The sequence below is a fragment of the Castor canadensis genome, chromosome 13, assembly GCF_047511655.1.
Source record: "Castor canadensis chromosome 13, mCasCan1.hap1v2, whole genome shotgun sequence".
NCBI classification, from domain to species: Eukaryota; Metazoa; Chordata; class Mammalia; order Rodentia; family Castoridae; genus Castor; species Castor canadensis.
This window is the reverse complement of record NC_133398.1, coordinates 77,788,412-77,816,137: the sequence shown is the minus strand read 5'-3', so window position 1 is coordinate 77,816,137 and position 27,726 is coordinate 77,788,412. Positions and strand designations below refer to the sequence as shown.

The 27,726-nt window shown below is 38.5% G+C and overlaps 1 protein-coding gene across 1 annotated transcript in view; it reads right to left on the bottom strand.

Moving 5' to 3' along the window:
* Positions 1 to 157: 157 nt before the first annotated feature.
* Positions 158 to 27,726, bottom strand: part of Rorb (RAR related orphan receptor B) — a 185,095-nt gene continuing 157,526 nt past the window's right edge. Inside the window, exons 7-10 of the mRNA XM_074052052.1 lie at positions 25,101 to 25,208; positions 23,363 to 23,473; positions 20,342 to 20,454; positions 158 to 7,820 (exon numbers count right to left, since the gene is read on the bottom strand). Coding sequence (XP_073908153.1) covers positions 7,665 to 7,820; positions 20,342 to 20,454; positions 23,363 to 23,473; positions 25,101 to 25,208 — 488 coding nt within the window. The 3' untranslated portion in view covers positions 158 to 7,664. The remainder of the gene's footprint in view (positions 7,821 to 20,341; positions 20,455 to 23,362; positions 23,474 to 25,100; positions 25,209 to 27,726) is intronic.

Genomic DNA, 27,726 nt, shown 5'->3' with positions numbered 1-27,726 from the left:
CACAAGAGTTTCCAGAAAAAAAAATTAGAAATAATTTATTAGAAAAAAACAACTCTGTAGGAAAGAATCCATGGGGTCGTGTTTTTGAGACTAAATCTATCAATCTTTTCCATCCTCTCATTGTTTCCTGTGGGTGAAGAAAACCACCAGGCAAGACTTTTTCATTTTCTTCTTTTAATTTTGTTCAGCATTAAAGGAGGGAATTTCATAAACATTGATTGTCATTTACAGAAAACATTCAGAAATCATGTGTGCATTATCCAGAAATGCTAACAGTATTCAACTAATAATTTACAGGACATAAAATAAGAACAAAAATCTATTACATTCTAAAGTAATATAAAACTCTTTTTCAATTGTTAGGGAGTGCTGTTTCAATCTAGTATATTTATAATTATAAAAACTCAATGCTTACTTCCTAAATGACTCAGGCTGCAGTTTTACACACATACACAGAAATTAGGGTTTAGATATTAAACAAGGAGAGAGAGCTCAGAAAATTGTAGATTTTAAAACTATATATGTCACGGGGTTTCTTTGTAGTTTGCCTTTTCCTCTATAGGCTGGTAAGAATACATGGTAATAATGCAATTAAGCTTGAGAAAAATCATTGGTTGACTACAGGAGGCATTATTCTTTTAAAAAAGTAGAATTCTGCTTTTTCAGAGTGAAAGCTTTAATTTACATACTGTGGCAATCCAACTTTTGGGTGCTGCCAACAGTGATGTGCATGCTAATGAGATGCAAACTGTGCCCCTTCCATGCTGCACTTCCAGGTGCAGTACTGACAGTGGCTACAGCCAAGCCCCAGACAGCCCACAGTTTCCACCGCTGGAGGACTTAGAGTCACTCAGCACTCTACAGGTGGAGGCTGGAGCTAAGGTAAAAACATTAATTCTCAGAATGCTGGAAGTATATGAAAATCATTTCTCTCAATCCTAAAAGCAAGGAAGCATTGTCAGGGATTTCAAAAATATTGGAAAGTCTCATTTAAATCTAAATATCTTTTTTTTTATTATAAATCGATCAGCATAAAATACTAGCCTTTTCAAGTCATATTTGGGGTGCAGGAAAAGCACAATTTTTATAGGACCTGCTCCTGCGGTGTGGCTATACTCATGACACCTTTGAATTTCCTCCCTCTGTCTCTCCCCATCCCTCCCCCAGGTTCTTTACAACATTTATTTGGTGAAGGTCAGTTATGGCTTCAGCGAATGAGTGGTCTGACCTCAAGTAATTAATAAGAAATAAACGTGTACAAAAATATTTTGTTCATCAGAAAGCAGAGTTTGTTTTCCTTAAGCTATTCCATGCAGAAAGGATTTGGACTAAGCCATTTGCAACGAAGAAAGATGACTTCATTTAGACAAAAATTTCTTTTTAAACTTTCCTTTTTTGTATTGTCTAGTTCAGATGGAGTTTGCAGGTCTTAGACCAATCTTCAATACAAATTCTTTGGAGCAGACTTAATTGACAGCCCTGTTCCTTTCTTTGTTGTAATACAAAAAGAAGCATACACTTAACACCAATGACCCGTCAGGATGCTTAAACTGTTACAATCAGTTTCCATTAAAAAACTGAGAAGTTACATAACACTCAGAAAGGAAGCAAGTACATATTTGCTCTTTGTTGTTTTTTTCCCCCTCTTAAAAAATTGTTTACAAAGTCTTATGCTTAAACAGAGACATAGAAAAATCAGTGTATTCACTGTCTCCGGTTATTTACAGCAAAAATTACAGAGACAGCATACATCGTATTAGACCTTCCACAAGCATATATTAAAAGTAATTACATTTGAAAAAATATTTTTATTTTTCCTCTACATTTCTACAATACATACTCAGTTTTCTGTGGGTGTCTTTTTCATTCGTGTGTGTGTGTGTGTTCATCAGATAAAGTGGACGGTACTGTGCTTGGGTGTGGGATTTGTAGCTCTCAGACATACCTCATGAGTGTCTATACGTGGTTGTGACAAGGGCACAAGAAAGTTTGCCATCAGTCACAGCCAAAGAACTTCAATAGTTGAATGTAAGAGTCATGCTGCCCAGCTAGGGTGCAAACGCCCTGTGTCTCCTGAGCTGGGTTTATTCAATTCCAGTAACCCTTGTGCTTTATTTTGAGGACAATCATGAGCTGCTATCTCTGATCCACTGGAGGCCATGCAGGAGGCAAATATTATGATGGCGCATTCACTTGGGAGGGATTTCAGCAGCTTAGAAAAAAAGTGCACAGAAACAGATGACCCCCATCTGCTGCATAGGAACCCGTGGTCTGCACTTCAGAACAGGGGAGACCTTAAGCTATCATGATCACAGAAGAAATTGTTCAGAAACATGAAAGAAAGCAAGAACTTGTTCTAGATATTGAAGTCTAGATATTGACAAATGTGAAGAATCAAAAACACAAAGATCTTGCATTTGACTTTCAGAAAAGAACTCTAGCCTCTGGCTCTCTGATAATGGGAACTCAAGCAAGACAAACAGAAGTATCTTTTGTGAGCCCTTGTTAAATGGAATTGTCTTTATTTTTAGACTGCTATTTGTTCACTTAAACTCTTACTGTATCCTTGTGTACAAAAGGTGAAAAAGGAAACCAAATTGATAATCAGAAGGCCAATGCTTGCTTCTATTCCCCTTGACACTAGGATCATTCTCCTGTCATCCTTGGTTACATGTTGTGAAACTTGCTCCCATAGAACAAGCTCCTAGGTGTGGTTTGGACTTAAACTTGCAACCAGGTTGCAGGCTGGCGCTCTGTGGTCTTTCCTCAATTCAGAGATGTGTTTGTTCGGTCTGCATCATGCTCTGAATCAGCCATCACTGACGATTTGGGGACATCTTACAAAATTCAGAAGCCCTCACCACGCTCAGTGAAAAGTAGATTCCCCGTCTACATGGGGCACTTTCTTGCTAGCTGGCTAAGGGTTGCTTCCCTCATTTGCATCTACTCCCTGCCATTTTAGGCTTTTACATTTTTAACCTCTGCTGTAAATGGGCATGAACCTCTGGCCCCTAGACTTCTTCCTCTCTGCTCCCCAAAAAAGAAAAGACTGCCAGTCTTTACTTTTTTCTCTCCTGAAAGACTCCCATATTTTTTCACATCAGGCCATTACTTTGGTTGCCATTGTCTCAGGAGTTGCAAACCAAACATCAAATAGTACTTCATCTAAAGCAGGTGGTGGGCTTTCCCCTCCTCTTTATAAAGAGACTCTGCAAAGTTTTACTCCAGATGCACACTTTAAAGTTATTGCTGTGCTATCAAATGGTGCTTCTGTCAGAGCACAGATGTCCTCGTCTGAATTTATTGCCCATTGTAGTAACTTCATTGGAAACAAAAGTTTATAGAGTAATAAAAAGTCAGGAAGAAATTATTTTTTCTAATAGCTGTAGAATTTTTCCTTGCTTTTATAATAAACAGAAATGAAAAACATGGAATGACCCTGATATAATTTGTTTCTGACTGGTGTTTTTTGAAAAAAACAAAACAAAACAAAACAAAAAACCCAATAAACACCATTGGTAACTTTTAGGTTGTCGTTGGATCACAGAATTGTTTTGGCTTTCAGTCCTGGTACACATAGCATTGTAGAGAGTCAGTATGAGTCGGCTATGGTTAGCTTGACTGCTGGGAAGTTGAACAAGGCAGCCATGATGGAAAGTACTGCTGTCTCCCTGGTGCCTCCTATTAATAGCCAGAGTTCATTACAATTTAGGTTCTCTTAGATTCTGTCAAAGCCAAGACACCATTATGTTCTCTGTTTTTACTTACCCTGATCCTTTAGTCCAGAGCCCTGAAGAAAGTGTTAAGACAAAGGAAATCCACAAAGGGTGTGTTTTTAAAGGGCATATATACTCTCAGCTTTTAGTTATTGGGAAGAAGAGAGCCACAGAAAAAGGGATACAAAGATGACACAGATAGCAGGGCTATCTGTGGATATCACATCAGATTGACAATCCTTATTCTCCCATTTGCTCTGAAATCTGCCTTTCTTTTTACACCCCATAGATACCTGGGAGTTGCAATTCATACAGCTTCAATTCCCTTGTCAATTTCATCCAATGCCTGTTAGATTCTGATATTTCTCTTGATCAGGGTTTGTATAAAAGCCTTGGATTTGCTGGGAGGTAAATATTCCTCGATATGGGGCAGCTGGGATTCTCTGGCTCTTAGTTGAATTCAGCAAATGAAACTAAGTTATCCTTATTTGTGTCCAACTTTTGGGCAAGTCAAATAATAAAAGATTCATTTAACAACATGAAGTTACTACATGTTTGTCTGAAAGCCTGTCCCAGAGGTTCTAGCACTAGCAAATTAAGTCACACCATTTATAGTTTATCATTTTCCTGCTTTTTCCTCCTTCTTGATGTAACTTTTTTTTTAAATGAAACATCCCTGAGTGGATACAGTGCAACATCTGCATCAAGCAGTGATTGTCATTTACGAAGCATGAAGTGAGAAGTGCAGACCATGGATTTCATCTTCCAGTGCACATCTTACCAAGAGTGTGATGTGAGCATTTATGAGTTCCCAGGGGGAAAGAACAAAGTGCTGGGGTAGCATATTGCAAAGATAGGTGTACTCCCTAAATTTCAGGATACCTTGACATGTAGTCACAGGCGATGTTCAAAGGGCAGCTTTTTGAGGCTGTTAGCAACATGACTTAGTTCTCTCTCAAGGAAGAATTTGGCCACTATAGCCAAACTGGAAATCTCTTCTCTCAATTGAAGTAGGCTGTCTTTATTGGTTTCCATTGTTTTATTCTGGTTTAGTTGTTAGCTCTGTTTCCTGTCCCTTAGTTTCAAAAGGTTCATGCTGTCCCAATGAAATGCTTGCACTAGAGGAAATGACACAAATTCAAAACCAGCACCTCCTAAGCAAATGTGGGGAATGATCTTTTTCCTACACTACCTATGGGACAAGGGTGAAAAAAAAATTCTCATCTCCTTTGTCAGTTGAGCTAATTTAAATCCTCTAAGGTAAATTGGAGGCAACAAATGATTCCCTTTGCAACTGAGCAGGAATTGCAGGCTGACAATGGGAAACACTAGGCCAAGAGAACAATGAAAACAAAGTTTGACATAAGTTCAAAGCTCAAAGGAAAATGCCAAGTAGACACATTAAGCATCGTCTATCACAAGCCAATCATAAAACATACATTGTGTTTGGAAACTGCTTGGTTTAATTGAGTGCCTTCCATTACCCTGTTTTCCTAGCAATCAGTAAAGTAATCTTTCCATTAGAAGGAAATATGACTCTTGGAATTAATTCTTTATACAAAGAGCTAGCAGGAGTGACATTTACACCAAAAAGAACTGAGTCCCTGTAGCAGCATAATAAGCAGTCTACAGCTGTCTTCTCAGAACCAAAGGTAATTTGGTTCAATGTAGTTAAATTAATTGAATATAACAGTAGTTGAGAAAGAGATTCATTATTTTAAAGCCTTTTTGTTTTTCCCCATTGGTTTGGGACTCATCAATCATGAGGTGAGAAAAGGCTTGGTTTTCTGAAAGGAAAAGACTGAGACTACTGTTTTGATCACCAATCAGGAGCTTTGAGCCATTCTGGAGATGGCTTGCAACTATGAACTTTAGGAGACCATAAGAGATGAAAAAAAAAAAAAAAGAAATGAAAGATTCCACTGATGGAAATTTACAAACAGGTGTGTGTGTGTGTGTGTGTGTGTGTGTGTGTGTGTGTGTTTGACAAAGAGAAAAGCGCTGGTCTTTATGAGTTGGGGGATGGACTACACTTACAGGACTCATAATTTTCATTGTCTTATACACAAGCTTCTCCCCTAGCTTCTTTTGTAAAAATCTTACATTGAATCAGACAATAACAAAAGCATAGATCTCCAGAACAGAGACAGAACAAATGCACTGGAATTGATGCTTTTCTGATGCTTAGTTTCACTGGAGAGCAGGTGGAGAAGGAAGAACTTGTACAAGTCACATTTACATTCTGTACTCTTAAAAAATGGCTAAAAAATAACCCTAAGGTAGATAGATCATATTATTTCAAACTGCATAGGAAATAGTTTTGGCATTGGGGTTATATTTGTTCCAAAGACAAAATATGTATCTTTTTCTAATCTGTCAGGTTGTTTGCTGTATTTTCTATACACAGCATTTTGGAGTTGAAGAGACTTGGAGACCCAGGCCAGGACACAGGAAGTCCCACTTCCCACTTTGTTGAAGTCCTGCCTCCCCCTTTATTGCCATGTTTTCTAACAAGTATTTAATGAGGATGAGTATCAAGAATCACTTCTTTACTTTGTATATTCTATTTCTTTCTCTTCTTAAAAAAAAACAGTTAGAAAATGTTTACACAAAATAGCAGTGGGACCCTGGGTTACATTTTAGTCTGATTTTTTAAAAAAATCATTGCTGGTGGTCATAATCCACAGACTGTATTTTTTGGTTAAAGACATAGTAAGCACCAAAGTCAAGTTTTTCTTTTCCACAACTGGAAATCCAAAGGAAAAAAAAAGGTTTATTTATTTTATTGTTTATGTGTTCTGTTCTGATGGAAAATAGGAAACATCTATTGTAGTGTCAAAAAAAAGTCCTGGACCTTATAGGATTATCTGCAGCCCTATTCCTTTTTGTTTTCTTTCTTTTTCTTTTGGTTTGTCTGGGGTTTAAAGTCAGGGCTTTGCATTTGCAAAGCAGGCACTCTACTGCTTGAGTCTCACCTCCAGTTTATTTTGCTCTGGTTATTTTGGAGATGGGGGTCTCTCATATTATTTGCCTGAGCTGGCCTCGAAGCATGATCCTCCCGATCTCAGCTTCCCAGGTAGCTAGGATTACAGGCATGAGCCTACAGTGCCTGCCTGCAGCCCAATTCATAAAACAGGAAAATGGCTCAAAATACTTTATGCCCCTCAGTTTGTGTCATTTTGATAAGGTTGTGATGTCATTGTTAGAAACAGAGCTTTTATGCGGAGGCTTTCATTATGTTTATTTCTTTGTAGACTTATTTCTGGATTGGTACCGTCCTGCTATTGACTATAGATGAAAACTCTGGAAAAACAAAACCCTGATTGTCTAACATAAAAATAACATATAACACAGAAGGTAAATAATGTATGAGAGCCTGACTGAACCTCCACTGCTAGTAGGAAGGGCATTTTAAGCCACAGTGCATGTGCATGTATAAGTAATAGTGATATATAATATTTTCACATATTATATACTCATTACATACATGTACAGGACTTTCCAGGAAGCTACAAATTTGCACATGCATCAACTATCTAAAAACATAGAAATAGGAAGCCTATTAAGTGGAATTTTCTTAAATTATATTTGAACAATCAACAGGAAAAGTAGTCATGTAAAGTACTGCTCTGTTCTTGTATATATCTACAATAAAATTCTATAAACAGTTGTCTCCAAAACATACCCGAATAAAATTAAAAAAAAAGATAACACCCAGTGTCCTATATTTGTATATTTATGGTTATTTCAAAAACAAACCAACAAAAGAGCCCCCACTCAGGTGCATATTTACATTCTTCAAACTGTAGCGGTGAAAAATAATTCTATTAAGTGCAGGACATTCCTAATGTTGCAGTAGTGACATTTTTCTTAAGTCTTCATGAACACATTGCTTTTGTCTTAATAGGTGATGCATTCCATAACTAGGAGACAGTTCTCTTGTCCCCTTCATTTGCAGACGGTGGCACAGTCAGGATTAAAGAGCTCCTTGTACAATGGAGGAAACAGTGTATTCACTATGTCTGGGTGAGATTGCTTAAATACCTGCAGCTTCTCCCCGTGCAAGTTGCAAACTGCCGTGATGGTTGGTATCTTGGCTATTAACTGCAGAACGGAGAGACAGGGAGGGAGACAAAGAGGGAAGCTCATTAGTGTGCTGTCTGAGTCAGTGTCTTTTTCGGGCCCCAGATAAAGGCAAATGATGTTCAGAAAGAAAGAAGGTTCACTTCCAGCTTCTCTTTAGAACAAAACAAAACAAAAACATACCCTCAGCCCACCTCCTAAAGGAAAAATCTGGAGAAAGCAAGCAAGCAAGCTGGGCCAACCTTCCTGATTCATTGTTCTGAAATAAAGTATGGATAGGAGGTGGTCTACTTTGAGAGTTATGAGTGGGCCTTCTGCAGGCAGGCTGCCTGAGTAGGAATTCTGCATCCAAAATAGCTTAATGATGGTGTGGCTGTGATTTACTTGCTGTCTCAGTTTTCTCCTTTGCAAAATGGACTGACTAGTAGTATCTACTTCACTGGACTGTTGTGTGGCATAAGGTAACCCATATGAAAGTGTTAAGGACACCATGGCTGTGAAGCATAATGGTTCACACCATTATTATACATCCTTTCCTGAAGATTTGTATGACACGTATATTAGATGTGCTAATGTTATGAAAGTGCAACCAAACTATATAAAGTACAACCCATAATTATCCGTGTTGCTTGGCAGGCAAACTCACCTCCCTAATCACTTTCCACTATAATCCATAAGCTGAAACTATGCTTAATCAAGAAAGCCTGGAGGACCACTGGTGCTTAACTTTCTTAGGGAGGTGTTTTAAAAATGAGCAGAAGACAGGGCTGGAGATGTGGCTCAAGTGGTAGAGCAAGTGTGAAGCCCTGAGTTCAAAACCCAGTACTGCCAAAAAAAAAAAAAAGAGTGAAAGAATATCCACTTATAATCACCTTGATGTATCTCTGGGTAAAATACCCAGAGGACAATGTTTTATAATAATTTAAAAGTTCCGCAATTTGCTAATATATAGGTCTTAAGAGATGCACATTTCCAGATTTTAACGTATTTATAACTTAGGACCACTTCAAATCACCCTTTAGTATCAAAATTAGCTGAAATAACTGTACTTGGGATCACAGTACTCTAATGAATGAGATACATTCTATAGAGAATACTACAGTAAGTGTGATAGTTCATATAGTTGAGTAAAGTTGCACTGGAAAGTGATGATGATAAAACCCAATTAAATAAACCCATCTGATCATCAATTAAGCTCACTGTGTTCCTTATCCTGTTCAGTAATAAGGATCTATTTCAGCCTTTAAAGTAAAAGAAGGAATAGATAATTACTTTGTGGTTCTTCAAAATCAGAAATTTCCACTCTTGTTTTAACTTCCCTTTTCACAGCTAATGACTGGTGTGCTATGAGCAGTTTCAAAACTGTGTCAGGATTAGAGCTGTTGACACACTAGAGGGACACAGAATGCATACAGATGTTTGAGGGTTCAAGCTTTCCAGCCCTGCCTTTTCTACCGCTACCTAAAGAAAGCATGGAAATGAACAAATGTGGAATCTTTGTCAATAGAGTAGATGTTAAATTTTAGACTGAGAATCAAGATTTTCACTCCAACATTCTGAATTGCATTTTTTTCCATTCATGATACTCCCCAATGATTAATTGCATGCTTACTATGTACCAGGCCTTCCGCTAGACACAAGAATGCACAAAACAGTGACGGTTCTTGTTTATAGTCTGCTTGTGAAGACAGATGGGAATAAAGTTACACACTATCAAAAGCAAATGGAAACGCTGTGGTGAGAGCCATAGAAGAAGGGTGACAGAGAAATGGTAGATTATAGTATGCCCCAACTTCTTGTGACAGGCCTGAGAAAGTGACAGCAAGTTTGAGCTGGGAAGGAAGAGTGAGAGCTAACTATGTGCCCAGGATCAGAAGCAAGGTCTGTGTGACCCTGGTGCACTGGAAGTATTGAAGCTCAGGGTTGCTGGAGCAGTGGGTGAGGCTGTTTGGGTTAAGGATGGAGAGAAGTACAGGCAGATTATGGAAGCCCTCATGGACCATGTTGGACAGCATTTTAAGCAAAAATTAAGATGGCTAGAATCCAATTCTGAAAGACTCACTTTGAGTCCAATGTGGAAAACTGTCTTTTCTATATTTTTATACTGTCTACAAGTGTCCACTTAACTGGAGTCCTTTGAGAAATTATTCAAGCTCTTCTATTCAGCTGGTTCACATGGAATAAAACTACAATTTAAGAGCACTTCTTGCCTGTTACAATTCTTCCTGAAATAGTTATTGAATGCAGAGAGGCACTGAAAGCTTTCTAGAATCATCTTCCGTTGAATGTTGATGTTCAGAACTCCTGAAACTTCCAGATGCAACCTCCAATGATTGTCAACCTTTAGTGTACATAAGACTCACTGGGGTGCTTCTTCAAAGAGCAGATTACTGGGCTTTACTCCTAGGGATTCAGTCTCAGTAAGTGTGGGTGGAGTTCAGATTCCATGATTGAAACAAACATCCCCTGTCAATACTGATGTCATGGGGCCATGGAACAGATTTTAAGAAACACTGCTTTGGAGGTTCAAATTATATAAATTTGAAACTGGCTTTGAATTTGAAAAGTCAATTCTGTACTGTATTTGAAAAGGTCCTGTCAGCTGAGTGTTAATATGGCTTCCTTTCAGGGGGGAGTGAGGACTTTATTCTATATACATAGGAAAATCGTGCTTTCCTAGTTCTATTACATGGTGAAGGACAAGAAAGGAAATTCTCTGTGACACACAAACATTACCTAGAGAAGACAAAGAACATAGGCTTTTGAGTCAGGATGCCTGGACTTGGATCCCAGTTCTGACATTTACACTTGTGTGATCTTGGGCAAGTTGCTTAACCTCTCAGCTTCCTTGTCATTCAGTGAGTGATTATCACAGTCCCTGTCTCAGAGGGAGGCTAAGAATATTTATTAAGTCAGTGTAAATATTTTTACAGTATTGCCTGGCACATGGTGGCCATACACACAGTGGTTGTCATGCTTCCATTTCCATACAATGCTTCCTTCAAGGAGATTGAAAGAGTCAAGACCAAATAACATGAAGGGAAGGAGCCTAAATTAGCTTCCCGAAAAGCACCAAAAATCAATTCTGTGTATGTGGTGTGTTAATGTATGGGAAAGTCAGCCATTGACTTTTATTGAAATGAAAATGCAAAATCATATTGATGTTTTATTTTCTTATACCAATAAATAAAGTCAGTTGTGATAAGAACTTCCCCTTGCCACCATTCTGCAGCCTGGGCCACAGATGATTTCATCCCTTGCAGAACAAAGTCTCACTGTCCCTTATCTCCTGCCACCTCTCTTTGCCCATCCCTAGCCCTTACTTTCTCCCAAATGCTACTTAAGGCCAGACCCGCCAAGAGAAGCTGCTGTGCCATTTTTTCTTCTTGGCCAGCCAGCCTGCTTATTAAACTTCTGGACATGAGAAACCTCTCGTGAGCCTCCTTTGTGTGTGGTGTGTGGCGTTTTCCTAACAAGTTGCTTATTTTATTGACTGTGATTTGTAAAGTAGAATCCTAAATACCACGATTCTTCAAGTATTTTTCTACTCCTGTTGTGAAGGGGTGGTATGAGAACTTAAAGATCTAAGAGCACAGCCGAAATCCTTCCATGGTCACTCATTTGACAGGAAGTAGGGAATGTCTGGTTTTCAAAAGTGAACAGTGACTCTTGTTTCTTTCTAAGAAAAGTCAGTGTCTAGGAAGAGTCTAGCACAAATCTAGTGCTGCCCTTTTTTATGGACTTTGGATCTGGTCTCTGTTAATCATCTGCAGAATGGGCTTAATGGCTAAAGAACAACCAGACAGTGTCAAGGAAGAGCACTGAAAAAAGCAAAGAGCTTCTTCAAACTTCCCACTTTCAGAAGAGGCTGGTTGTGAAGAGGTCCAATCAGCTGTTGGAACCATCTGCTGACAAGGGCATCCTTCACTCTGCAGGTACCATAGGCCAGGAGGCCATGCAGAGGCAGCCACAGAACTTGTCAGAGCCTAGAAGGGCCTGGTGGAGGAAGCAGCAGGCAGTCACTTATAGCTCATTAATATTATGCACTGCAGCTGGGGGACCCCCATTTCAAAGGGAGCTCAGAGCAGCTTCAGCAGCAGTTAATAGCTTGACAACTTTTTAAACAGCTGGGGAGGTGATCCAGAAGCACTTGGAGATGGAGGGGGTAGTCAATTTCAAATCATCATGAAATTCCTTCATGTTTAAATAATCCCCATAGCAGAAGTAGATAGAGGGTCTATAAAAAGGCATTTCCACACTCGTCTCTTTCTTATGACAAGCATTTTTTTGTAAGAAGGAAGTTTTAGGGTCCACCAGAAGAAAAAGCAGCTCTTTGAAAAGAGATAATAATCCTATGCTTCTCTCCAGAGAGCAGTTTTAGTGAGAAAATTCACAATTTTATGACTGGTGCATTTGATGTTGGAAAAATGGGACATGCAGAGGGTAAAACTAGGAATCTTGTTCATGGAGCTTCCAGGCCATCAGGACACCTTCCATCCTGAAGCAGGAACCTAGCAAAGGTTTGATCAAAGTGGAAGAAACTTCCAGAATACTCGTAAAAATGAGGTTTCTAAAGTGAGGACCAATGCATGTACTTCACTTGTCCATTCACGCTCTTGTTTAATTTTTGTTGAGCTAAACCTAGATATTTGGATTAGAATGATAATATTGAACTTGAGATATCTTTTCGGGTCACAAGCCTAGCCACCTCCCCTTGGATGCATGTTTGGCTTATGTTCTTTCTATCCTGGGCCTTTCTGGCTAACATGGAAGTGTACACTTGTCTCAGCCGGGGCTGGAGTTTGGAATAAGACAGAGCCATCAAGATACTTTCTAAATGTGACTGAGACTACAAGTAGCCTAAGGAGCTAAGAGCTGGCTGTATTTCACTATGTGGACCAGGAAACAGAGAAAACTGATCTTCAGAGAGAGAAAACATTGAAGTAGATACCTAAAAATAGATAAACATGTAAGATGGAGAATCCTGAGGTTTCTCAATTCCTTCTTCCAGTACCTTCTTGAATGGTGGCTGAATTTTTCACTTCAGGTTTTGTGATACATTTTCCATTATTTTGGTTTATTTTTATTTTTTGCTTAAGCTACTTGGAATTCGTTCCCATTACTTGTAACCAAAAAATCCTAAATGAATACATCAACTAGCAACTTGATGAATGAGGAGTAATAACAGAATCTCTCTTCTCATTTACAGACCCAAAATCTGATGGACAAGCCTTGGAATTTGGGAATGTTGGATTTACAGTGTATGCTAAGGAGCTATTGACAGCTAAAAGACTGAAATCATCTACTCTGTCACTGTACTTGTGTTTTTCCTCAAGGAAACTCCATGTGCTATTTACCATTCTCTCCTGGCACCTGGCACATAACACTATTGATAACAAACGTAGGTTGAAGTGGAAAACTATCCCAGGAGAGAGCTACGTTTCTTAAGCATAGATTTGAAATTTAAAAATTGGGGGAGGAGGGGTCTGTTGAGGCATTTTCTATTATCTTTCCTATTCTTGCATTATTTTAATGAGCATTTGCTGTGGAGTGGGAGCCTGAGGAGGACCCCTGAGGTGCCCCCAAAAGAGGTCATACAGGTGCAATAACTGTGATAATTCACCGAGCTCTATACTTAGGATTTAAGAACTTTTCAGTTTGTGTGTTATACTTTTAGAAAAGTATAGGCATTTTAAAGTGTAAAAAAAATTCCTAATTGAATTCAAATGGCCACGGAGAGGCTGGGACAAGAAATCACATCATCTCTGTTGGGGTCGCACAAGTTCTGATTAGACTGTGCTAATTTCCAGATGATATCGAACCAGAATCTCGTCTCACCTACTAGGAATTCCAACATAACACTTAGTGCCTTACAAGAAGAATAAGCAAGATTTAGTCATAAGCATTTTGTTATGAACCACAGCAGAGTCTACTTTGATCTCATGGAGAAAGCAATAAAAATCAACGTGAATAGCCTTTTGCAATTTTCATTGACCTCTCAATCAGTGTTTGCTCCATGGACTCTATGAGTCAAATGGTCGTTTTTCTACATCTGTCTCATAATAGCACTACTAATGTGGGAGTGGCCAGGAATAATTCCTTCCAAGTGAAATGTCAAATAGTAACATGTAAATAGTTTTTTTTTTTTTTAGTGTTGTGCTGGGTGGGGGTACATTGTGGCATTTACAAAAGTTCTTACAATATATCAAATATATCATACTTGAATTCACCTCCTTCACCATTCTCCTTTATCCTCCCTTCCCCCTTTCCTAGAACAGTTTCAACAGGTATCATTTTAAAATAGTTATTTCAGCTTCCATATTTTCAGCTTTTACTTAGTATTTTTATAGTAGAAGGATGGGGTTTGCACATTCACGATACTGTTTTGTTATCTTTATGCTAGAAACAGATGTAGGGACTAAGAAGTTAGTGAGCCTGTTGGCAGGTAGCTTTTGTAGCTCAACCCAGTGGAATTCTCCCTGGGAGGCTGAAAGTCTTCCAGATGCCTGAGCAGAAGGGGTCTCTTTCTGAGCTTCTCACACATTTAGGAGTAAGTGCCTATGAATTAATTGTTCAGGTGCTGGAATCTGCTTAAGTTCAAATTCTCCCCCCCCCACCAGCTTGCATGCTGATTAGCTTTGGGCAAGATACATGATCACTTGAACTTTCAACTTTCTCTTTTATAAAGTGAGGTAATGTGAGTATAATTTTGCAAATTGTAAGTCAGTCTATTTAGGATGAATCAGCGCAGTGCATGGCACATAGTAAATGCTTATTCACTCTACAGTATCACCATTGTTTTTTATCAGTCATGTTATTCTGTTTTTTTTGTTCGAGACAGGATCTCACTATGTCACTCAGCTTGGCTTTAGACTTACAATCTTCCTGCCTCAGTCTCCCAGGTACTGGGATTATGGACATGGGCAACCATGCTTGGCTTGGTCACATGATTCTGATCATGATCACTTTTTACTATAGTCATGGATGTACTTGTTTTTTTCCTTCATGTCAGTGACCTTATATCTCATATATGTTTATATGTCTTGAATACTTGACCTGCAATAAATAATTGAGTAAATAAAATTGGTGAAATTAAGAAACACTTTTTACATCATCGTATTTCCACATACTTCTTCTGCAGTATGAAAGCTGTGCTATAATGTGTGTTAAGATAGTGCTTTACACTCTGCAGAGTTAAGGCTGAATACGCTAGACAGTGCCTCACCTGGAAAGTGAAGGTAACACACAGATCCTTGCTTAGCTAAAAGGTTTTTTTGCTGAGACAGAATTATGGAAATTAGAGGTTGTGTCTTAAGTAGGCAGGAGAGGTAAACCTCTCCCTTGTCTGAACTTCAGAGTCTATATCAGAGATAACTATAGAAATACAGTGTGGGTCACAGATGAAATCTTATATTTTCTAGTAGTCACATTAGAAAGAGTAAAAAGATACAGATTAAATTAATTTTATAACATATTTTACTTACCTCAAAATACTGAAAATATTATTTCAACATGTAACCATAAAAATGTGAATGAGATGTTTTATATTTCTTAGTTTTTACATTAAGTCTTTGAAATTGGCATACATAGAGATCCAGGAAGAAGATCTTGTGCAGTAAGTGTTCCAGGTAGTGTTGTCTCTGGCCAAGTGGGTCAAAAGGCAAGAAATGAAGGGTAGGGCTCCTTGCTCATTTTCCTGAAGCCTCACTGGAAAGTGGTGTGTGTTGTGCTGTCAAGCCGGACCTTTTAAACCTGATTATTTGGATTCAGGTTGATCTCTCTATGTCATAGCATGTATGTGTTATATCTTTTTGGAAGAGTCAAGCTCTTTCTGGGTGGTGCTGTGAGAAGCCAGGAGAAACACCTAGTGTTTACTCAGGGGCTATGCTGTGACAGGAGGAGCCATATCTTCTGAGGACTGTTTGGCAATAGCAGTGAACCAAGTAAAAGATCTGAGACCTAGTTGAACCTCAAAGGAATGGATTTGTCACCATGGGGTCTGACCATTAGCTAATTTTAGATCCACACTACATTTTCATGAATATTACATAACCTTAGACCAACACCTTGTGGATGAATGGACATTGAGACATTTTCATGGACATTAAGAGCTTAGGAAGACTAACTGGGAAAGGGAAATAGTAACTTCCTCATCAGCCAGGAATAGGAAGAAAGAGAAGAGTGAAATTCTGAACTTTGGCAAAACTTCTACAGCCTTTTCCGTATCCTAGAAGAATTAGAAAGGATTTATCAGCATACAATTGTGAGTCTAAGTCCACTCAAAGTGTGGTGTGGCCCATGACTTCTGGAAAGATGACACAGTCAGCACATGGCAAGACACAAGTATTTGGACGGGTTTTGACAATTGAATGGAAAGGGTGGACTCACTGAAGAGTTACAGTTTTGGTAAAATAAAAACCACAGCCCTGGCAGAAGAATTGTGAGTTTGAGGCTGGCCTGGGCTGCATAGTGAGCCCCCATCTCAAACAAAAATAAAAACAAAAGAAAACAAGAACCATATTCTTTCTAGACTTATATATGGATGGAGAGCTGAGTGGGTGGGTTCTGGAGTTTGAGATATGCCAGTTATCCATGCCTTCCCCTTGGATGTAGGTATTGCTATAGAATTTGCTTCTCATTATAGTATTGGGCAAGAACAAAACTCAAGGAGTTCTATGTATTCGTAAGAGTGTTTGGAAAAATAAATACACTAACCTTACAATATTTCATGACCCTAATTATGCAGGAGACACAAAAAGGCAGGCTGAACTGGAGAAGGTCAAACAGACCTCCAGCTATGGGCCTGACCTAGAGGCTGCATTAGGGAAAGAGCTGGGAATATGCTCCTAAAAACAAGAGATTCAGAACCAAGCTGTGCCTTGGTTGTGAGTACATTGCCACAGCCTGGCCATAGCTAGACCAGCTCCTCCTTCCTCTGCTCTTCTCTGGTCAGGGAAACAAGAAAGGCAGGGTTAGTGGCTTGCAATGAACAATGCCCCAGGCCAGAGGGCTATAGCAATGATAGTCTTCACGGCCCAAAAATTCATCATCGATCTCCCATCCTTTGCCTTGCCTCAGCAGCATTGCTGCTGCTTTCAGCTGTGTGAAAAAAGAGCACCATGAGTTCTGAATCCCTGTAGTTCTTACCTAGGAAGAAAACCCATCAAAATGAGTCATGCCAGTGCTCAATGAACAAAAAAGTGGAGCACAGAGATGCTGACCTCTGGACACAGGCTTTATTGACACTGTAACCTTTCTGGCTTTGTGGCTGGAAGATCATCCCAAACTACATGACCATAGTGCACAGAGGACTACTACTTTCAATCTCTAAGGTGAGGTGAAAGAAGTCTTTTTCTTTACTTAGTATAACAGTAACACATTTAAAGAGTCCTTAAAATAATCACACAGGACAGAGCTGTGGAGGGCAAAAGAAGATGTCAGGAGGCATCTTTGTGTTTTCTTTTGGACATCAAAGAATGTTCTACTGAAGGGACCTTGAAGACCATGCAGTCCAGCCTACTCATTTCCCAGACAAGAAAAGTAAAGCCCAGAGAACAGATGGGCTGCCTCCTCTAGTCATATGGGGCTTAAAAATATATATGTATATTTATTTTTTTTATAAGCTTTAGTGGAAGTGACCAGTATTATCTCATTTCCTGGCTTCTCAAATCCAGGATCCAGCCAAAACTATTATTTATAGTCTGAATATACCTTCTACTTTCCTACCTCCTTACTGTCGCCCCCATCATGTACAATGCCATTCTGTACTTGTCTAGCTTCCCAACTCCCATTTTTTGAAAAGTTTCCATCCTTCAGTGATTAGCTCAATTATATCATCTTTTAGATAAACATTTCCCTACTAAAATAAAATTTCTTCTGTCAACACCAACAACTACTCCATTAATGCAATAACATTTATGTTCCTTATTATGAACTGAGCATCTTTCTTATATTTTACCCATAAAATTTAGTAATGTGGTGTTAATTTTAGTCATTTTGTACAAACAGGGAAACTGAGGCACAAAGAGTTTAAATCATATGTCCAGAGTTTTCAGTTATGTATGGTATACATTTTTACTATGCTGATAAGGAAGGTAGATTCTTTAATATGTTTTTTTCTAATCCCAAATACCCCTAAATTAAAAAAAAAAAACCAAGTGAGTAATGTACAGGGACTGATACTTTCTAGTTAGCAGACACAGTATACCTGGATTTTCAAAACTTTCTAGGTTTAAGTTTGTCAAATGTATAAGGCATCGCAGTGGGTGTATAGAAGATATGTTGGAAACTGTAGTTACAGGATGAAGTTCAATGTCTCTGTATGAGCGCTGTGCTTTTTTCTGTTATATGATGTCTGTTATACCTGTTCAGGGCTAAACTGGTTAGTGGTATAAAACTTTTTTGCACTTTACACAGAAAGCAGATATAACTCCCTCTCCCCCATCTGCTGAAGATTTACCCTGAGCCTCTGGACTTGAATACAATAGTTTGGGTAAGTGTGCCTTTTCTTAGAGATAGGGTTTTATAATGTTCCTCAGATTTCCCAAGGGTTCTATGTATACCAAATATTAAGAATGGTCATCACTGTCTAAGATATATTATGGAGATAGGAGAGATTCAAGACTATGAAGGTATAGGAACATTTCTGAAAAGACAGGAAAAATCTGTTGTTGGGGAGGGGGGATAATATCTCTTGGATTTAAATAAAACTGTTCCTTTTGGAAGTTCTTTGAGAGGGTGTCTTTTATGGTTTGAACCTTGGATGCTTCCCAAAGGCACATGGACCCTTTATGAGGTGGAGCATTATGAAAGGAAGTTAGGCTACTGTGGGCATGCCATTTAAGGAGATATTGGAACCCCTGCTTTTTCCTGTCCTTTCTTTGTTTCCCAGCAGCTATGAGGTGAGTAGCTTTGTTCCACTATGTGGTCCGAGCCATGATTTTCTGCCTGACCACAGACCCCAAAACAATGGAGTCAACTGATTATAGACTGAAACCTTTGGAACCATGAACCAAAATAAACCTTTCCTCCTTAAAAGTTGTTTACGTCAGGTGTCCTGTCACAGTGACAGAAAGCTGACACAGTGTATTTGTTCTCAAAACATTAGAGCAGTCAGGAACTAGAGAGATTAATCCCCTCGTGCCCAGCACTTGATAATAAATCAGATAAAAGGAGTCACTTATCTGAATCCAATCAGTTCAGAACTTAGATAAATGAAAATCCAGACCAAAGTCTTTGGGAAATCCCCAATGCAAAAGTTACCCTTCTACATTAATTAGCCAGATACATTTATTCATATATGCTAGCAAACAACTGTAGGGCGGCATGAACATATTCATATTACAGTCTTTTCTGGCCAGTGAATCTGAAAGTAAACTCAAGTTTTGCTCTTGACTGGGAGAAAACTGAGGTACAGAGAGCTGGTAAAAAATTACGTCAAAGAGAACCATAGCTGAACAGTGAATGTGGAAATGTCCTTCCTAGTGATGCATTAATTTTAACAAAATGTTACCGTAATGAATCAGCACATTTTTTTTCATAGCAGTTCTCTGTATGTGCAAAGTAAAATCTGATGATGTCTCCAAATAGAGTTCTTACCCTCCCCCCACTTTTTAAATAAAGAACTTCAAGAGCAGAGTGGGAAGGTTTAATGATAAAAATATAGAAAGTAGGATTCCTATTATCTTTAACTAAGAATAAGTTCAATTTCTCAGTTTCTTATCCTCAAAAGCAATCAGTTTCTTAAGAAATCAGAGATACTTTAAAATTTAAAATAATGTTTTTCCTCTAAGAATTCTGGTTCTTAAGAAATTAGAGGTACTTTAAGGTTTAAAATAATGCTGAATCTTAATTATTGACAATTGTTTCTTTCTTTTATGGTCATTTTACTTTGGTAAACAAACTTTCTCATTACTCTTCTTAAAGATCATCATCCTTAATTAAGCTAAATCAAGAAATTGATGTCATGTTGCATTTGTTTTGCCCCTGGCATACTTCACCATGTTGAAAGAGCCACAGAGCAAGTCTTGCATGAAGAAATTCAGTTCAACATACCTGAGAGGTGACCATGCAGAAGGTACTAGAATATGGCTAGAGAGAGGAAGGTCACTACTTCACACTGTTCACCCCTCTGATCAGCAAGTCTAAGCATTTGATACTCCTTCTTGATTTTGATGAAAAATCGAATTGCTCTTAACTTTCGTGCAGACCTGACTCATGCCCTGGGACAAAGTCTTTTTCCTCACATATGATTTTGAAGATGTGCTTCCTTGCTTTGTGCTTTTGTTCTGATGAAACACCTGCAGTTCTTTGATTTATTTTCTTGTACCTTGAGTTCAGATTTGTCAGTAGCCCCCACCTCTAAGAAAGCCACCCTCCTCACAATCTTTTGTAATTTACTTGTCTCTCTTTAAAAATGCACAGATCCATATTTACGCAGTCTTTGGCCACTTTCTGAATAGCTACCCTTGCTGTATAACAAGGCCACTTTTGGTCACTCTACCCTCCCTTAGTGATTGTGCATCTGTGATCTGAGGACTTACCTTTGCCAAGGTCTCATCATCCAGGTGATTCTTCTGAATCACATGTTGAAGTGCAAAATAAATTTTTTCCTGAAGCTTTTGGACCTTCCTTGGTTCTATCAGCCAGGCTCGGTCTAATAAAGGAAAAAAAAATGGATAAGAAGGAGAGGGAACACAAGCTTTGTTTTATTTCACGTACATATGTAAGTGCTGAGTTTCAGACCTATTCTAATTACTTGGTTCTAAATTGCTTCTGGAGACACAGACTTATCTATATAACACATAAATATTTTATAAGCAATAATATAATGATGCCAGAATCTGTTTAGAGGAAACGATACAATTGTTCAAAAATCTCCTTCGTTTCGTAGTGCCTGTGACAGTTTCATCTTTCCTTTTTCTGGACAGATGCTTAGATTTTCTTTCTAAGTAGTAATTCGTAATTTGTGAAGAAAAATTATAGCAGTGAAAAAGTCTATATAGAGGGATAGCATTGGTATTCATGACCACCTTGTTTTTCTCATCAGACATAAAGGTGAAGCTCTTTTAATATGAATAGTATAAATGTAAGCCAATTTAAAAAATTTTATTTCCAAGTCTTATTTTTATACGCTGACTTTTTAAATGGTGAGTGGGATAATTTCTTCTTTTTGCCCTTCCTCTCTCCCTCCCCACGCCACTGACTTCTGTCCTTTTCTCCTTCCTTTACTCCCTATTCCTTCCTTCCTTTATACACTATGGTGACAAAATGCAGTCCAGAATCCATGCCTTAGTTTGGCCCTTCAATGAAGTGACACTTAGAGTTTGCAAATGCTGAACAAATACTCATGGAAAAGAACTTGTGCACTATTCTCCCGAACATAGTTCAGGTCAGGTGAGAAACTCGATTCTGTAATCCTAGACAGGGCAAGGGCTAGCCTAGCCAAGAGTTAAGCAAACCCTTACGTAAGTGAGCACAAAAGCCTTCAGTGACAATTGTTAATCAGAATAAATTAAGTTTCCCTCCCTGTCCCTTTTCTAAGCTATTTGAAGGTGAATAGACAGTGCCTATCAAGTCAGGAACCTGAGTATGAGTGAGGTCTGGCATGTGGACATGGACTGCAAATCTGTCTCCACTCTCCTTTTGAGCATGACACTAAGCCAGGGTAGCAAACAGAGTATTTGGAGTTGTGAAGCATGAGTGGAGGATTCCCCACTGGGCAGAGTAAACCAAATCTCATGCTTCCAAACTCTGTAAAATTTGAGGATGGCCCATTCTTTTGAGAAACAGCCGAAGCAGTTCAGATGATTTCTGACTAATGAAAACCAGGCTAGTTTTCTGTCTGGGGCAATCATTTCCACAGCTCATTTAAGTATGATATATCATGCTTTCAATTTTTGCTACTAGGAGTTTACTGACTTCCACAAATATGTCCAAAGAGGAGAGTGATTCTTTGTAAGGCTCTTCCTTTGAGCAAGCAAGAACCAGAGGAAACCACTTCCTCATCTCTAGACCCATGGGCTTAGGTTCAGTCTTTTATTGAACAATACTCAATAGAAACAATCAAATGCAATGAGAAAATGGGAAGGAACTACTTGGTATGTGCTGACCACCAGAAAGAAGTATGCTTTGCAACTTCTTCCATCTAACTTTCCCAGACTTTCAAACCTGGGAAACTTTCAAAGGTATGTGTATACACACACACACACACACACACCCACCCCTCCCACCCCACAAAGGCCCAGAGAAACAGTGTGATTTTAGACAGAGCCATAAAAGAAATTGTTAGTGAAACCACTCTATGTGTCAACTAATGTCCATTTTGATAAACTGATCAATAAAAAAAGGAAGCAAAATTTAAAAAAACTGGATAAGATTATCAAGAATCATATTAAGAATAATAGAGTTTACTAATAATAAAATAGAGAGGTTGGTACCATGGGTAGGTATAACTAGAATGATAAGTCAAAGATCTAAGATGTAATCTTACACCACTCATAAGAATTATTTTTTATAGTCTCAATGAATTAGAGTATAAGAAAAGAGATGTATCTCAGAGATAAATGGATTACAGAAAGAATGGATCTCTTGACCTTAAAAATTAGGCAGGAATGGCATTCTTCTTTCAATAAAGAGCTGCCAATGATGCTGCTATGCCTTGGACCCAAATCTAGCCAAACAGACAGCTGAGTGATTGACAGAATTCTCATTCTGGTTGAAGAGGGAGCATGTATTTATTATCATATGTTTTCTAATATATTCTCATGACATATCTTATTATATTCTTATTACATTATAAACTGGCATATTTGTATCAATCACTACAGTTCTTTTTTGAAAACTTTTTGGCATTTTATTGCATTTTAGAGCTAGAGGAGGTGTTTGCTGTTTTGGAGCCCAATTGCTTTGTTTTGTAGATGAGGAAACTGTGACGCTGAGAGGTCAAGTGTTTAAGGTCACACAGATAAATGATTTCAGAGCTGGTTCTAGAATATTTATGCCCATATTGGAACTCCTTCCTTTTCTACCGGGAGGCTTGCATAAGAGATATTTCCCCTTTAGCTGTCCTTACCTTCTTTGGAAGCTCCTAAAATTGCTAAGAAAAGAGGCTCCACATTCCTGAAGCGAACATTCCAATAGTAATTTCGGTAGAAAAGCTACACAAAAGAGTAATTAAAGAGGGGACAGTGCACCTTTTACTTATCTAGATCTTAGGTACATTTCTACAACTTTCACACTACTGTTTTTTTTCTATGTTCTTTATACTTAGTCAAAAGGGAACTTAGATATTAACTGAGGAGAATATCTGTCTTCATCTGCTTATCTGTATCTGGAGTGATCCCTGCCACATGCCCCATTCTTGCTTTGGGGCAAAACTGATCATTTTAATAAGCTTGAGGCTACTTCCCTTTGCATTGTCCAAAAATATCAAAAAGGTTTCTAGAGAAAATATATTTCTTTTCATGTTTTTCCTGAACACTTTGGCATGAGTAGGTGTAATTGATGTTAAAGATAGTAGAGCAGGTTTAAAAAAGAAGGTATGAGACCTGCGGCCTCCCTACCTGGAGATATCAGAACAGCAGATGAGAACAAAGCAATCTCCTCCTCAGTCAGCTGCAAGGAACACAAATTCTTTGCAAAGTCAAATGCTTCATTCACTAGGTCATCAGAACCTAGAAAGGAAGAAGAAAAATTAAATGGAAAAACTTGAACCTGGAATGGTGCAAGAGCAAGAAAAGTCTCATGATCAAGAAGTTTTCCGGACTTGCATGCTAAACATCTAGAAAAGGCATTTCTAAGGTCTTGGTCATAAAAAATGATTTATACCAATTCCAGAATGAGAAAATTGGGCAGCACGTTGGTCAGGTAACTGAAATTAAGATTAGCAGTGAGGGACAAATAGATACGATAATATCATCCTATAAATCTGAAATTATTTTCAGCTAAAGGATTGTAAATAAGTGATTCAAGGATCCACAGAATAGAGACAGAATTCATAAAAACCCTAAAACATTACTTTCATTTAGGGGTTAAGGACTGTCAGTATTAGTGGCACTTGAACCTAGGGTATTCTGAAGCTCCAAACTTAGGTATAAGAAACTCCTTATAGAATGGAGAGAAACTGTCTTTCAGTTTGGTAATTTCCCTGAAAATCTAATTGAGGAGCTAGAGTTGACTTATTTCTATCTTCTAATGAATGGTTTATAGGACAGTTGTTTAGCCATTGTGAATTTGGGCAAAATAATGTACCTCTACATGGATCTCTGGTAAATGTTTATTTGATGAAGCTGGAAATTTACTGAAGTTGCTTGCCAAGGCTTTTCCTCCTTTCTTGAAAATCTAGCCCTGAGGACATGGATGTGTATCAGCTGCAGAAGGAAACCCTGCCAGCCCCGATGGGCTTGCCGTTGGCTGCCATATCAGCTAACAGCACAAGAGGTGAAAGGGCAGTGGCTTCTTTGGTGTCCATGGGCAGGATATGGAACAAATATCATTATCAGTTGTTAAGACCTTTCCTAGCACCAGCCTGTGTCTAGTGTTCTATCCATGCTGTGCACTGATGATGGGAGGGGGTGATGCCCCACACTTCCCAGAAAAGACTGCCTCTGCTAGTGCCTCCCACAGAATGGTCTGGGGTCATTCTGGCCAGGTCAGCACCAACTCCATGTCCCCAGAGCTTCATGAATTCACAGAAAATCACTGCTGTGGGTGAGAAACAAATGAGAGAATACTTTTTCAAAATTAATTAGTTTAACTAATTAAAATCAATGAATTTACATAGGAAACTTAGAGGTCACTCCCCATAGACTGTAATAATATATTTTGTAATGCAGTAAACCAGAAGTTAAAAGAAAAACTGGTTGGGCATAGTGGCAAACTCCTGTAATCCCAGCATTTGGGATGCTGAGACAGTAGAATCATGAGTTTGAAGCCAGACTGGGCTACATAGAGAGACCCCATCTCAAAAAATCAAAAAACAAAAGCAGAAAAGAAAAGCTAACAATTGTATAAAGAATGACCTATAAGGCACCTTGCTCTTTTATTATTGGTACTTGCTTATTTCTATAGGGTTAATCTCAATAGGGTCCATGGTTCTCTCCTACTTTTCTGATTAGGAGCTGCAATTTTAAGATCAGGAGCATTGGATGAAACATTAGAGGCTCACCTGGCCCAACTCAATTGAATAATGAAGTACTAGTTCATATCAAGGTATCAAGGCATTTTATTTGCCGATTTCAGTCTGAAAGAAGAAGTTGATGCTAGCTTATAAAATTGTGTTGTCATCAAGAGGAAACTTACCTAAGGCTTTGAACATTTGCATTCCTCCATATTTTCCTTCAAACAGAACAGTGTTGTTTAATGGGTTGAAGGCACGGCACATTCTCACTAAAACCACTTCCAAACAACCTGTGAGTTAAATAATTAAAGACATGTATACTTATCCAATAATAAAGTAGCCATTAGAGCATGTAAGTCAAGAGAGTTTCAAGAACTTAAACACACACACACACACACACACACACACACACACACACACACACAGAAACCCCTCAAGAGTCCTTCTCCTAAAGTAACTATTTTAGAAATAAAGCTCTCTTGATACTTACATAAAGAATTAAGGAAAAAAATACACTTTAAAGGTGGCCAAAATAGAGGGCACTCCGTGGTGTCATTACGTTTTTAGAAGGGGATTTTTCTAAAGTTTTGACTAACGTTAAAGTTACTTTTGATTCTTTAATTCACAGTTACAGATAAATGGCTTAGACAGGAGTTTTGTAGCAGGTGAGGGCAGTCCATTAACTTTCCTAGAAGGTTTGCTTTTGGAAAAACTTAATCTTTGTATCACCCACCATGTGGAGTTTCTCCCATAGTCCATGCATATTTCAACACGGGATGACTTTTAAATAGAGATTTTGTTGGTGGGTTCCTTGGGAGCATCCTTTGCATCTGATGCTTTTGAAATGCAGGTTTCTTCATCAAATAGATTTTGGCAAAATACTAAATTATCTCAGACCAGAGAGTTATAATAATCATTTTCAGATCAAAGGTCCTGAGAAGTCCTGATCTGAAGTAGGATGATTAACATTGATGGACTTAGCTTTTTTGTGTTTGTTTTTGTTTTTGAGTTCACTGTCAGACCCAGTGAGGGCAGGAACATTTGCATCTCTGGGCCCAAAAAAGTCTTTGTTACATTGTAGGCACTTGATATTTATAAAGTGAATTAATTTACTGCCCTTTCCTCCCTATGAACATTTATTTACACCCCGAGGAACGAATGCGCTATAATTTGGAGAAATGAGTGGACAGTGACAGACTCCAAAGCCCTAAGTTTGCAGGGTGCATCCTATTAGTGATTTGGCTAATCTTATGCCACCATTGTAATTTATGTCTGTGTTTTTGTTTCCTCTGCTGATTTCTCTTTCTCTAGCACACAGGCTTATTCATAGGAAAGAGTTTGCAAAGATTAATTGAAACAATGCTTTTCTGACACCAGCGGGAATAGAGAGCACTGATTGAGTATCTACACTATGGAAAACACCTTCCTTTATATTCATTAGCACATCCATTCCTTGCAGTAACCATTTAGGTGAGTTTTATTAGCCCTTTTTCATGAATGAAATACAGGAGGCTTAAAGAGGTTATATACCTTGCCTTGTATACTAGAGGCAACATTTTTACAGTAGGCAGAGAAGTTAACAATTGTATATTTTAGTGGCTCCCAAATGTTAGTCCATGGGTTGGCGATATCTGAGTCTTGGCTAGAAATGCAATGAATTGGGTCACCCCCGCCCCCACCCCTTACTCTCACTCTGCTTTTAGGGAGATTTGAAGTCTATGGTTTGTAATGTGGCTGCATCTCTAAACTGTCAATAAGTTCCTTTGCTGCTCCTGATGCAATTCCAAGTTCAGAATTCATTGTTTCTAGTTTAACAGTTGAGGAAACTGCCATCTGGAGAGTCTGGTTTAAGATCACATCAAGTGGGGCAAGTTATTTTTCAAAGAGAATCACAAAAAACAGCCATCCCATGCTTTTCTAAATTGTACCCCACTTCCATGAAGAAGTCATGCCCAAGTAGGCCTTCATGACTGTCTTGACTGATAGAGTACAGTGTAAATAACACAATGTGACTTCTGATTATAAGACAGAAAACCCAACGTGCTTCTGCCTGTTCTCTTGCAATGGTAGGTTTTGGAACCCACAACTATGCTGTTAGGAAGTCCAAGCAGTTAGCCCAGGGACTCATATGGAAAGCAACTGAGGCCCCCAGACCAGAGTCTCGGCTGAACTCCAGGCTGTCAACCAGCACAGCTTGCCAACCATGTGAATGAGCCAATTTTAAAGTAGATCCCCTGCTCCCACGGGAGTCACCTGGGTGAACATCACAAGAACACTTGGAGTTTAGACATAAGCCACCCTTACTGAGCCCCTGCACAGCTGGAGCTTTGAGAGCAAAATAAATGATTATTGTTATTTTAACTAAGTTTTAATGTGGCTAGTTAGGAAAAAAAAATTCAAATTGGTGCTTGAGTCAACAATATCTTAGAATAACAATTATATTTAGCCCATGTTCAAATACCAGCTTTGCCACATATCTTTGTGGTATTGAACACAGCCTTCTCTGAATCCTGCCTCCTTTGCTTTAAGATGGTGACAACCCTGGTAACATGAGATTAAATGAGATGTCATGGGTAAACATAAAACTATGTATGCATATTATTACATGTAAAAATGATGTTATTATTACTGTGGACAAAGGCATGGAGATTAACTCAAATAATATTCTTATTTTCCATTTTCAAGCGGAGCAAAGAAAGACATGATGAGTTTTCTCCCTGTTAGGCGAGAGCATCTGCAAAGACAGTCATATGCAGAGTTTATTGAGTTACTTCTTAAGCGACGGCTTGTGTGTTAGAGAATGCATGA